General features: G+C 43.1%; 1 protein-coding gene across 1 annotated transcript in view; it reads left to right on the top strand.

Annotated features, from left to right (window-relative positions):
- MRAP2 (melanocortin 2 receptor accessory protein 2) overlaps positions 1-7,736 on the top strand; it is a 30,111-nt gene extending 22,375 nt beyond the window's left edge. The window contains exon 3 of the mRNA XM_036769429.1: positions 7,340-7,736. Within this exon, the coding sequence (XP_036625324.1) occupies positions 7,340-7,736 (397 nt within the window). The remainder of the gene's footprint in view (positions 1-7,339) is intronic.
- Positions 7,737-13,926: the final 6,190 nt, after the last annotated feature.

Genomic DNA, 13,926 nt, shown 5'->3' with positions numbered 1-13,926 from the left:
GACCAGAGTGCTCTGTAGTGGCCACGATTTCGCTATGGTGGTTGTCTCTCCCAATTAGAATATAAATTCCTTGAGGATAGGTACTCTCTCTATTTTTTAATTTATATTCAGTTACTATATTCTAGTACACAGTAAGTGCTTCATAAATGCTTTTTCATTTATTAATTTTCATTCATTCAAAGGCTCCCACACAAGGGCTTTGGTAAGGTAGTTGTTGAAGTGAACTCCCTGGTAAATAGAAATGCCCCTCAGTGGAAAGGCAGTGGTTCCTTGAGAAGACTTCATCATGTCACAGTGTACAACCACACATCAGGTTCAATGTGTAAACTGATCTCTGAAGGTGGGCAGATAGGTGGTGCAGTGGCTAGAGTTCTGGGTCTGGAGTCAGGAAGACCTGAGTTCAAATCCAACCTCAGACATTCGCTAGCTGTGTGACCCTGGTCAAGTCATTTAATTCTGTTTGCCTCAGTTTCCTCATCTGTAAAATGACCTAGAGAAGGAAATGGCAAACCACTCCAGTATTTTTACCAAAAAAAGCCCAAATGGGGTTACAAAGAGTTGGACACAAGTGAAACAACTGAACAACAAAGTGGGCATGTTCCCATTTCTGATTTAGTTCACAAGCTTTCTGTGAAAGGGCTATTTTCAACTCATGCCTTCAAACAGTGGGACAGCCAGGTAGCACAGTGGAGAGAGTGCTGGACCATATCCAGCCTTAGACATTTACTAGCCCTGAGACTCCGTTTTCCTCAGTTTCTTCATCTATAAAATGAGCTGGAATGGCAAGCCCTTTCTGTATCTTTGCCAGAAAACCCCAAAAGAGGAGTCACAAAAAGTCAGACACAACTGAAGACAACTAAACAACAACAACTTTCAAACAATGAGTATTTGTCAAAAGTAATGTGTGTCCAGCACCATACTTTAACCACAAGCCATGGCCTTGACCTCAAGGGGCTTATAACCTTGTTGAGGAGAGACTAACTATGACTAAACATTCCAAGTGACAGAATAATGTAACTGTTTATGTTTGGTGCATTATTAGCCTTTGTTAATGTTTATCTTGAGTTATTAAATATCAGAACTTTCATGGCAAAATGTTTTGGTTTTATTTTCTATGTGTTTTTGAATTTTCATTAAACCAAGGAATCTCCACAGGAAGGCCGATGCCCCTGGAGCCAAGGGTTCAGGGAACTCAGGCTCTGTTCAGTCTCCATCCATCTTATGTTGGTTACGAGCCCAGGAATTAATGGTCAGCATGAAGAGGCCTTCCTCTGCCAAAATCCTCCTCTGATGTCTCCTCATGTTGTGGAGGGAAGCTTTGGGGCCTCAAAGACTATGCTGACAAAATACAAGCTTTGGCAAGACTCCCCAAAGAGGACAGCCTTCGCGGATGGGCCTATCCATGGACTGTCTATCGAACCTCCTACAAGGACCCTAGCCTGACTAACTAGGCTCAGAAAAACTTATCGCAAGAAGGTTTGCCCAAAGATCATGGATTATTGTTATTATCATTATGGTCACCCCAAATCATGAGAATGATACACCATTTTACAAAGGGATTTCAATTTGCCCTGTTGGTGTAAGTATTAGCACTGATGAAATGGCACTCCTTGAATCACTAAAGCCCAGGAAGTTTAATAATAAACATTTGGGGGCAGCTAGGTGGTGCAGTGAGTAGAGCACCAGCCCTGGAGTCAGGAGGACCTGAGTTCAAATCTGGCCTCAGGCACTTGACACAAGTTGGGTCAAGCTGTGTAATCTTGGGCAAATAACTTAACCCCACTTGCCCTGCCTTCCCCCCTCTAAAAAAATAAAACAAAAATAATAAACATTTGGCAGAGAAGAAAGGAACTGGTGATTTCATCGGTGAATTGAAATTCTGACATGTAAGGTCTCTCCACCAATGGGGATCAACCACTCATGTATGACTTGGAGTTTTAAAGAGTTGCCTAGGGGACATGAGAGATTCAACGATTTGCCCATGGTCAATCAATAATCTTCTAGTCGACAAACTTTATTGGCTGGCCCTATGCCAGACATTGTTCTAGGCCCTGAGGGATACACAGGCAAACATGATTTCCCTCAAGAAACTAACTTCTGTTGGGTGAAATGTATACACGTGAGCATAAGTAATGAAAGGTATTTGGAGGGGGGAGGGGAGTTATGGCACTAGTAGCTTGTGGGAATCAGGAAAGGCCTCACATAAAAGGTGACCCTTGAGCTGAGCTTTGAAGGAAACAAGGGATTCTAAGAGGCAGAGACTAACAGGAGCAGATTTCATCAAGGGGCTTTATAAAGCCTGACCCCAGGTTACAGGAGACTGAGAATCATGTTCCAGGAACAATACAAAATGGCCGGTTTGCCAGGACTGTAGCATGTGTGAATTAGCCATGTGGTTAGTCAACTCATGCACGTGGGATTATTCTTTAGTGTTTTTTTCATTTCTTTAAAAATAGTATTTTATTCCTTCCCCCCCCCATTACGTGTCTATTCTTCCATTTTAAAGCTTCTAACTAACAAAGGTGTAATTCAAAAAACTGGAAACTACTTGTAGATTAAATAAGGATGGTTGGGTTCATAATTGTAGAAAACATAGATTTCATATTTTTTTCCTCGTAATGGAAATATGCGCCAGTGACTATCAAGAAGCTCTGCTATGAGACCTTGATGGAGTGGAAAGATCAGTTATGAAGATGAGTATAAATAAACAATCAGGGGAGTAAACTAGCAGGAAGGCTTGAGCTGCTGCTTGGAAGAGAAGCTCATCTTGCCAGGAGAGTTGAAGTCTGTAGTCATCTGAATTTATCGTCTGCCAGCATCCTCTGCTGTAAAGGCAGAAACGCCTTGTTGTTCTCTGCTGCCTCTTATGGTCTGAGAGGGAGAAATAGAGGGGGAAATGCAGGTTTTGCATAGTTTTGCAGTCAACTCTGTTGTAAGAAGAGGCTTGGAGCTGGCTGGACAAAGTCAAATCCCATTGAATGACAGAGTTGTCTGGATTTGTCCTCAGTACCTGAAGAGCCAACCCAAGGGTTTTGCTGTGAACTCTGCTTTCCTTTAAAGAGATCTGACTGGATAAGAATTGATTAGACCAGGGCCACATGTGGCCTTGGGGCACTGATTCCCTGCCCCCGGATTAGACTGAGAAGAATCCATATGTATGAGGAGCTGGCTGGAGAGCCAACCTGAGGACCTTGCCAGTTTCTGTGACTTACAGGCCACTGCTTATTACTATAATAGCATAACAATTTCTCAGCACCTTGTTAAAAGTGACTGTTAGTCAAAAGAACTTGTTATTGTCCCATCCACTGATCAGAGAGCGGAAGAGAAATGGATTTTCCCACTACAAGAATGGTGAGGGCCAGAAGAGAGCTAGCAGAGAAGTGGTTTTGTGGGCGGGGTATGAATTATTCCTGAAAGCCTTGATATCAGAGGGCTGTGAGTTGCCCCAAGCACATGGGTTTTCCCATTCACGTAGCTTCCTGCTAGGTATCTAGAAGTGTGTGTCCATTCTTTCCCACGGACACCATGTACACTGGTAGGACAGTGTGACTCAGGTTTATGGGTATACTGAGATTATTTCTGCCTTAAGTAATGGTGATTGTATATTATTGTAATAACTTTTGATAGTGATAACAACTTTTGCTTTAACATTAAGTAAATATTTTGAGTTAATGGTGTTATGGTGACTGATTCTGTATAAATAAGAAACTCACTTGCGGGAGCTCAGGAACTACAATGGCAAGTAGTAATAGTATATCTTCCCCCACCTCCCCCTTAATAGGGTTACCCCTAGGATCCTGAAAGAGTAGTGTCTAGTAGCTGGGTAGTACTGATCCTTCTCCGGTAAATCTAGACCTACAAGTGTGAAGGAAAGTTGAAATGAGCCAGCCAATCCAGAGTGCAAGAGTGAGGATTGTATTGCTATGATGTTGTATGATGTTGTAGTCTGGCAGGTAGGTGGCACACTAGATAGAGGGCTGTGCTTAGAGTCTGGAAGACCTGAATTCAAATTTGTCCTCCAGATACTTACCAGCTGTGTGACCTTGGGAAAGTCATTTAACCCTGTTTGCCTCAGTTTCCTCATCTGTAAAAAGAGACAGAGAAGGAAATGGCAAACCACTCCAGTATCTTTGTCAAGAAAACTCCAAATGGGGTCATGAAGAGTCAGACATGGCTGAATAACAAAATGTTGTAGCCACAGGTTACATTTGCATTTTCAGGATATTAGTAATCAATGTTTCACCCTGGTCCCAACCAGGAGAGGGGAAAAAAATAGGTCCATCTTCCCTACTATTAAGTTGATGCTTCTTTATAAGGGTCTCTGAGGGAAGCATTTCATAATTCTCAGTGAAATACAGTCAGAGCTCTATCAGAGAAGCAAGAACAATTGAATATCTGAAGTCTTTTTATACTCATATGACTCCATCAGCCAGATCAGAAAATGTCAGGCCAGAGGAAGATCCTTTACTGAAGGGACTGAGCAGTACTCAGGCTGATACACGGCTCTAGCAAGGAGGAATTATGTGGACCTAATTATTTTAAATATGCCTTCCATCAGGGCTCTCAAGGCTCACTTTTTCCTAGGTGCCATCTTATCTCATTAGCTCCTGGGGAGACTAGATACTCAATCCCTGTGCTTCAGCAGCTTTTAAACCCCTAGGAGAGGATATGAGTAGGAAAATTCACTTTTATCAGGGACAAAGAACCTACTTACATTTACCTTAGAGCACATAAACCTATTGGCATCTCCCCTCAGTGATTTTCTTCATACTTTTAGAGCTAATTCACCCAATACTTACTGCAGGGCCCATGAAAACACTCGGTGACAGAGGTGGAGAACCCTTTGATGAATAGAGAAATTAAGGCTTTTGGAAAAAGTACTTATGTACACTCACCTAGCTTGTCATCATGGTGTAGTGGACCAATCTTACTCATCCTTCAAGACCTAGCTCAAATGCCACAACTTCCATGAAACCTTTTCTGGTTCTCTTCCCTACTCCCAGTCAGCATCAAGAGTGATCTCTTAATCTCTCTCTCTTTCCAATCTCTCTCTCTTTCCTCTCTCTCTTCTCTCTCTCTCTCTCTCCTCTGTCTCTCCTTCTCTCTCTCTCTCTCCTCTCTCTCTCCTTCTCTCTCTCTCTCTCTCCTTCTCTCTCTCTCCTTCTCTCTCTCTCCTTCTCTCTCTCTCCTTCTCTCTCTCTCTCTCCTCTCTCTCTCCTTCTCTCTCTCTCTCTCTCCTCTCTCTCTCCCCTCTCTCTCTCCTCTCTGTCTCTCTCCTTCTCTCTCTCTCCTCTCTCTCTCCTTCTCTCTCTCTCTCCTCTCTCTCTCCTCTCTGTCTCTCCTCTCTCTCCTTCTCTCTCTCTCTCTCTCTCTCTCTCTCTCTCTCTCTCTCTCTCTCTCTCCTTCTCTCTCTCTCTGTCTCTCTCTCTCTGTGTCTCTCTGTCTCTCTCCCCCCTTTCTCTCCCCCCCACCCCCGTCTCTGTCTCTGTCTCTGTCTCCTTGGAAATTTCATGGCACTTTGCAGCTTTCCTACCTCCTTGTCAGATTCAATTTTTTTTATTCATAGTCACCTTTCTCTTAGCTTACACACTACTTGAAAGGGTGCAGCATATTTAAGTTATCACTGTTTGTAACCGGCAAGTAAAAAGTTTTGCATATTGAGTGTTTATAGAATGTGAAACATTGCATTTGTTCCACACTGTGGTGGGTGGCGTGGTTTAACGGAGAGAGAACAGGACTAAGTGGCAGAGAACTTGGGAGTCCAACTTTGTCACTGATTAGTCTGAGATTCTGAGCAAGTCAACTTCAATTTTTTAACAAGCATTTATTATCTTTCCTCACTTCCCCCAACCCCATTGAAGATATATTTAAAAAGTTTTTATTTTCAGTTCCAAATTCTCTTCCTCCTTCACCCCCTTCCCTACTCATTAAGAAGGCAAAAGATACAATACTAACAAAAAACACCCCACTGAACATTAAAAAAGAAAAAAAACACCTCTTATAATAAAGAAAATATGCATTGTCCAGCAAGACAGATTCCTGTATTAGCCACACCCTCCAAAGCTATGTCTTATTTTACATTTCCAGGCCGTTGCTTCTCTGGCAGCAGCAGGGCAGTGTGCAGTCCTCTGCAATGCCTTGATCGGAGTTCTAATGTCTTTCAAAGCCGCTTTTCCTTATAACGAATCCTATTCTCATTCTCTAAATTGTTTCTCTATTTCTGTTCACTTTGCATGCATTCAAAGAGGTCTTCCTAGTTTCCTCTGAAACTATCTCATCGCTTCTTATGGCATAATAATATCTCATTATACTCACAGGCTATAATTTGTTCCAAATCACTTTAAAGAAATGAAAACCTTCTCTGCTTCAATTTCCCCATACATAAGCTGGGGGATAATGACATCTTTCTAATCTACATCCCAGAGTTGTCGCGAGGATTGAAGGAGGTAAAAATACGAATGTGCTTCAGAAAGCGCAAAACATAAAGCCTAAAAAAGGGCAAGGCATTATATTTGGGTACCTGACATAGGGGGCATCCAGATGGCTCAGTGGATAGAGCACTAGGCCTGGAGTCCATAAGACCTGAGTTCAGATTTGGCCTCAGATACTCATTAGTCATGTGACCCTGGGAAAATCACTTAACCTCTGTTCGCCTCAATGTACTGGAGAAGGAAATGGCAAACCACTCCAGTATCCATGCCAAGAAAACCTCCCAGAGAGTACTAGTGTGCTGTGGTCCATTGGGTCCCAAAGAGTCAGACATGACTGAACCCCAACACCTAATATGCAGTATGTTATAGTATACTAGTTAGCTAGGTGTTTGTATTTCTGCAGTTATCCAGGAGGGCCTCCTTTTTACATAATAACACTAACAGCTAACTCTATGTCACACTTACTGTGTGCTAGGCACTGTGCTAAACGCTTTACAATTGTTATCTTTTTACTCTTACAACTCTGTGAGGTAGGTCACTTTTAAACTATTATTATCCCCATTTTATGGACTAAATTGCTCCCCTGTCTTGAGAAGAGTAACTTGCATGGACTTTAGTTATCATTTCTTTTGTATTTCAACCAACCAATTAATCGATAAGCATTTATTAAGCACCTACTGTGAGCCAGCATGAGCGCTGATACTAATGAAGGTAAGGGTATGGTTCCTGCCCCCAAGGAGTTCACCTTCCAATGGGAAATCGACATGCAAAAATCGTACATTTGAGATCTATGAAGTGTAAATGAAAGTTAATCTCAAATCTCAAAATCACTCTGCTAGGCACTGAGGATACAAATTTTGGAAATGTGTGATGTATACATAATTTTTTCCTTCTCCTTTTCTTTTTAGAAATGCAGAACCCTCTGAAAAGCATTTTCGAATGAATAGCTTTGTTACAGACTTTGGAAGGCCTCGGGAGCCGGATAAGGTATTTTCTCGCCCAGCAACCGCTGAGTCTAGATTTCTCTTTCATTGCTACATCAATGAAGTAGACCAGATGGAAAAGACAAAGACAAGTCACAAAGCGACTGCTGTGGATGCTGATGAGCTCTTCCAGGAGGGATCCAGAAGCAGTGGAAGACCAGAGGAGGAGGATGTGACCCAGATGAGCAAATTCAACATCCCCAACTTTGTGAACACTGACCAAAACTCCTCCTTTGGGGAGGACGATCTCCTGATTTCTGAGCCACCAGTTGTTCTAGAAAACAAGCCAATAGCCCATACCTCCCATGAAGTCCTTGATTAAGAAACATTCACTAAAAGACTGAGTCTTTGTAATGTCATGGATCCAAGTACTGCTTAGCAAGGGACTTTCTTCATGGGCAGCTTCAGATTTGTTTTAGGGGTGTGTGAGTGTGTGTGTGTGTGTGTGTGTGTGTGTGTGTGTACACTTGTGGATACATGTATGGCTTCAGTAGAAGGCAGTGCAGCAGTGAATTAGTACATACAAGACCTCTAGGTTTGGTGTTACGGACTTTTTGGGGGAAAAGAATTTAGACTATCACATTTTTGGTGGGTTGGAAATGGTTTAATCCCTTATAAATTGAGAGGCCGTCTGCATAGTGGATAGAGAACCGGATGTGGAGTCAGGAAGACCCAGATTCAAGTCCTCCCTCTGACATATACCGGCTGTGTGATCCTAGTCGAGCCACTTAATTTCTCACTATTCTAGGCAACTCTAGAAAACTGTGAGTCTTAGAAAGTACCAGCCTGCTCTGGTAGAAAGATTTTCTCATCCAGGAGTTCATCCCCTTTATCAAAGAAATCACAGGGCTAGTTCCTATCCTATATAGGATACCAGTTGGTTTAAATCCACATAGTCAGGGCTGTGTCAAACCAGTGTGAATGAATGAATACCCTGTCCTCTCCTGTTCTGGGAGTCTACAAAAAGGTCCTTACCCCTGGTGTGTCCTTTGCCCCTTCTTCCCAATTATTAAACACAGCTCTGTGTAAAGAGGTATAAAACGAGGCAGTAGGAGTGTGCCTGAGGGGCGAGCATCACAGGTGGCCATTGACCAAAGTGTTAACTGCCTTGTGCTACACCAGGTGTTCTTACACAATTGGATATACCTGCTGTAATTTCCCCAAAGAGTGAGTGGTGGGAGGGTAGAGGCTGCTGGGTGATGGAGTGGCTGGTGTGGGGCTTTGTGACTGTGATATGGACCTGAATTCAAATCCTGCCTCAGACACTCATTCGTTGTATGAATCTGGACAAGTCATTGAACTCAGTCCCTTAGTTTGCTCATTTGTAAAAGGGGATGGTGATGATGATGATGATAGGATCCATTTCACAGGGCTGTTGTGAGAATGTATTGGGATAATAAATGTAAAGTGCTTCATAAATGTTGGCTATTATTATCACTCCTGTTGCTATTATTACTATTTTAAAATTGCCTTTAGGACACATCTAACCAGTACTCCTCCTCACAAGAAGGTGCTCAAGTGGAGTTTGTCTGGCTTTTCATAGGGCTGTTTTCTGCTGTTAACCCTCGTTAGGAGCACTGTCTTCTCATCATGGTTGCCATTTTCTATAAATTGATGGAAAGCATTCCTTGTGGGCCAGTTCTCCTTAACTGGCCAAAGTATGAAGCTGGTGATTCTTGCCAGGATACGGATTTTTGACCCAGAATACCCCGTATGCTCTATACAACACCAACGGCAGTTCATTCACGTCCCAAAATATCCTGCATGTGGAAAGCAAGCCTGAAGCCTGGGACGGAACGCAATTCAGCTTTGCTCAGACACAGTGGCCTGGGAGGCTGCTGCTAATTTGCAAGGACATTTTCGCCATGAAATCTTTCACTGCCTGTGCTGAAAAACCAACCCCTTCCTGCCTTGTACTGAGTATAAAATAAACATGTGCAATCGCGTATTACTTTGCTGCTCAGCTACGACACCTCTGTATTTTTTTAACATGCTCTTGGGACATGATGCCTCTCTCGGCTCTTTGTTATTTATTTCCTTTGGTGGCCAACTGGTGAAAACACAGGGCACCCCAATAATGTTTTACACCAGCTCTAATCCCTGTTTCTTTTAATAGGGGCAGCTAGGTGGCACAGCGAATAGAGGGCTGGGCCTAAAGTCAGAAAGACTCATCTTCCTCAGGTCAAATCTTGCCTTAGCCACTTATTAACTGGTGTGACCCTGGGCAAGTCACTTAACCCTGTTTGCCTCAGTTTCCACATCCATAAAATGAGGTGGAGAAGAAAATGGGAAACCACTCCTGTATCTTTGCCAAGAAAACTCCAAATGGGGTCAGGAAGAGTTGAAAACAACCCAACAACAAGAAACAAGAGTCCCTTCTAACAAAAACAAACAAACAAAAAAACTACCATTCTCCAACACTCCCCCCCTTCCCCAATGTCCCTGAGGCAAACATAATTAAAGATACAAAGTACCCCATAGTATCAGCAGGCCTGAAATTTCTCTGTTCAATCATTGCACATAGCCTTCCCCTGGAAGTCTACTGCTCACCCCAAAGAGGAATCAAGGCTGATTAGCGCAATTTTACTAACATAAATGCTACTCAGATGTAAAACAGGCAGATTAAAAGAGAAAAGCCTTTGGCCTGGTTTTTTTAAAAATATTTCAATATTATTTTAGTATTCTTAATTATAAGTGGATGAATAAAGTGTTAGGAAATGAAAGAATGTTTATAACATGGGAAAATACAATTACTTAAGGCAAAGTTTCTTTACTTAAGGTCTGTGGTCTCTTAAGGGACCAATGAATAGGTTTAGGAAAGGGGTGGGGATGTGTGGGGAGAAGAGGTGAGAAGGGGATCTGTGAACTTGGATAAAAAAAAAATTTCATCTTTAGTTTCCGTAACTTTGGTTTCCTTTGTAATATTACATATTTTATTTTATGCATTTAAAAACATTTTGAGAAGGGATCTATAGTCTTCATCAGACTGCCTAAGGGGTCTATCACACATAAGAAGTTAAGAGGCATTGATCTAGGGAATGTTTTTCTCCACCTATCAGTTCAAGAATTTGGGGGTGGGGTGGGGTAAGACAAAGATGGTCTGGGCCTGTAGCCAGATCATCTTGTGGGGAGCTCAGGGTATGGGAACTCATTCCAACAATGCAGTTTGGCAACTTGTCTGTACAATTTGTAATTGTTACCTGGACCACAGAGCTCATGTGTGTTAGAGTCTAGGTCTTTCTGATTCCAAGGCCAGCTCTTTACACCATATTGCCTCTCATCATTTCAATACAAAGTACAAGGCAAAATTAACAGCAATGTGAGTGTATTGAATGATGCGATGCTTTTTAGTTATTTTTAAAGTAAATCTTGAAAAAAAACCAGTCTAAATTAATGTTGGTTTTGTGGTTGTCTGGTTTCTACTTGTTCTCTATAAATACATTGCCACCTCAGTTGAATTTATGTGGATTCATTCCTTCTGAAAATTGCAAGAGGTCCATCCTACTCCACCCGAAGCTCCCTCTTTGGGCAAAAACTACCTAATAATCCTCGGAACGCTTTGTCTCCCAGAAATCACTGTTGCTGAGACCTAGAGTGCTGAGACATGGACAGTCAACTCTCGGTAAGAGGGTGGAGTAGTAGTTTAGAGCAGAGAGAGAGGCAGCCTGGAAATATTCACTTAAAACTGCTGAGGTAGGTAGGCTCTGGAAGATATGACCAAGAATGCAGTATGATGAAAAAAATCCCAAACTAATGGACCAGGGGGCAGTGGATCCAGTTTTATATCTCACCTCTATCATTTTTTACCTTTGTGACTTTGGACCAGGGTGGGGAACCTTCAGCCTCTGGGACACACGGGGCCCTCCAGGACCTCAAGTGTGGCCTTTTGACTTAATAGGGCCACACTTGAGGACCTAGAGAGTCCCATGTGGCCTCCAGGCTACAGGTTCCCCACCCCTGCCTTAGACAAATCACAACTTTTCTGAGCCTCAGTTTCCAAATCAGTGAGGGAGATGGTTAAAATGGCCTTTCTGGACCCTTTAGATCTATGTTCCCATGATCCTTCTATGCTCCTATGATCCTATCGTCCCCTGCAGCTTTTGAGGTTATCCCACAGATCTCTATCAGCAGATGCAGGGCAGTCACCATGCAGTGACAGGGCCTGCCTGTCTTACTAAGTCTTGCCTCAGTGAGTTATAGGGCGGCAAGTGGGAGTTTGCAGGCACTAATTGATCTACCGTGGGCAGAGTGTGGGATGATGGGCTGCATTAGAAAAACAGTTAGTCAGAATCCTGTGGGAAAGGAATTTTGATAATGAATGGAGCTTCTGCTTTAGAAATTCTCCCATCCCTGATTTTCCTAGGTGCCAGCGGGTGACTCAGCCTTATCCCTGCTCTGCTTGATCTAGTGAGCTCAAGAGAGGTTTCTGGCAAAGAGAGGTAAGCCTCTATAGTCAGGAAGAACTGAGTTTAAATCCAGCCTCAGATACTTATTTAGCTGTGTGACCCTGGACAAGTCACTTAACCCTGTTTGCCTCAGTTTCCTCATCTGTAAAATGAGCTGGAGAAGGAATGGCAAACCACTCCACTATCTCTGCCAAGAAATCCCCAACTGGGGACACAAAGAGTCGGACATGACTGAACGATGACAACAACAACAAATTTTAATCCCAGACTCTCATTTTCTGAATCTTGGTGGTGACTCACAGGCAGATGAGAACCAAGATTCTGGGGCTGTGCTCTGGAGAAGCAGAGAGCTCTATTGGGTAGGCCATTTATCCCCCTACCCCATTGCTCCTCTGAGTTGGGTGAGAATTTATATGACTGTCCTCGGTGGAAGCCTCATAGGTTCACAGGAGCCTCAGGGGCAATCTAGTTCACTCTCCCTCTCCTCCATTTCATAGTTGAGGAACCTGAGGCCTGTGAAAGTCGAGTGACTTGCCCAAGGTCATCAGAGGGTAAGTGCCAGAGTTGGGAGTTGAATCTCTATCCTCTGAATCAGGGCCTAATGGCCTTTCCACTGCATCGTGCTGCCCGGCCCAAATCAGCTCCAATAATGAGGAACTGGCAGCAAGTCTGAACAGGATTGTCGGTAATTGCTGTGGAACAAAAGGGGCAGAGCGCTGGCTGGGAGTCAGAATGAACAGAGTTCAAATCCTGCCTGACTTTGATTAGCTGTGTGACTCTGGCCGAGTCGCTTTACCTCTGTCTGACTCAGCCTGTAAAAAGGGGATAATAAGAACACCAGCCTCCTTGGATTGTTGTGGGGGGAAAATAAATAGTATTTATAAAGAGCTCTAAACCTTAGAGAAGTATGTAGATCCTCACTTTAACTGACTCGGAGGGGGTAACTTACTCTCTTGGCCTACTGCAGTTAGAAATCTTTGTAGGCTATTCTGTGCCAGATGAGGGGTAGGCATTCGCTACATCCCAAGGACTTCTCTGATGGGCTTCTTTAACCCTGATTATGATCAAATTCCCAGTAAAGGGCTGCCCAAGGGCCATGAAAAATTTGAAAAGGAAGAAGGGATTTTTTTTTTCTTAAGATTTCAGGAAAGGGGCAGCTAGGTGGCACAGTGAGTAGTAGAACACGGCCCTGGAGTCAGGAGGACCTGAGTTCAAAGGCAGCCTCAGATGCTTGATACACTCACCAGCTGTGTGAGCTTGGGCAAGTCACTTAACCCCAACTGCCCTGCCTTCCCCTCTGCGAAAAAAAAAAAATTATTAAAAAAAAGATCTCAGGAGATTTTGAGATTCACTCTGACACTACAGGATTATTTTTTTCCTCCTGACTTTGCATAACATAGTACACAGTTGTGCTCATGAGTTAGGTCTCCTAGAATAGCAGCACCAAAGCTAGGGAAGACATCAGTAGCACTCCCCTAATAATAAACCTGGACCTTGGGGGTCACCTAGTCTAATACCTCCATGTTGGAAATGAGAGCCAGGGAGACAAACATGGAGCAAGCATTGGGGGCAAGGGCGGGGGAGGACGACGAAACCAGCCCCGCTGATTTCCACCTGGAGTATTCTTCCCAATAGGGTCTCACCTTCCATTTAGAGAAGACAGAGCCAGACTTGGCTGCCTATCCTGCTTTTAATTAGAGCTGAGAAGATTTACGTCTACCTCATGTAGGTTAATGTTGGTTCTATCTCATGTAGGTCAATGTTGGTTCTACAAACGTATCTTCTAAACAAGCCACAAGTGCAGTTATAGGGATAATGAAGGCATAGAATGCTGAGTCTGGTGTCGAGGGACTCCTGGGTTTGGATCCTGCTTCCTATTCTGATTAGCTGAGTCATCCCTAACCATGTCACTTAAACTTCCTGACGCTCAGTTTCCCCTTCTGCATAATGGGATAACAACACACGGCCTAGAATATTTGCTTTGTGACTGTTGTGAGGACTAAAAGTAATATAAATAAACAAAATAAAAAATAATAAAAAACAGCAGCTAAGTGTATATAGTGCTTTAGGGTTTATAAATATGCTTTCCATATGCTATCTAATTTG

Source organism: Trichosurus vulpecula, chromosome 7 (assembly GCF_011100635.1).
Source record: "Trichosurus vulpecula isolate mTriVul1 chromosome 7, mTriVul1.pri, whole genome shotgun sequence".
Classification (NCBI taxonomy): Eukaryota; Metazoa; Chordata; class Mammalia; order Diprotodontia; family Phalangeridae; genus Trichosurus; species Trichosurus vulpecula.
The sequence above is the reverse complement of the archived record's forward strand: the minus strand, read 5'-3'. Positions and strand labels throughout refer to the sequence as shown.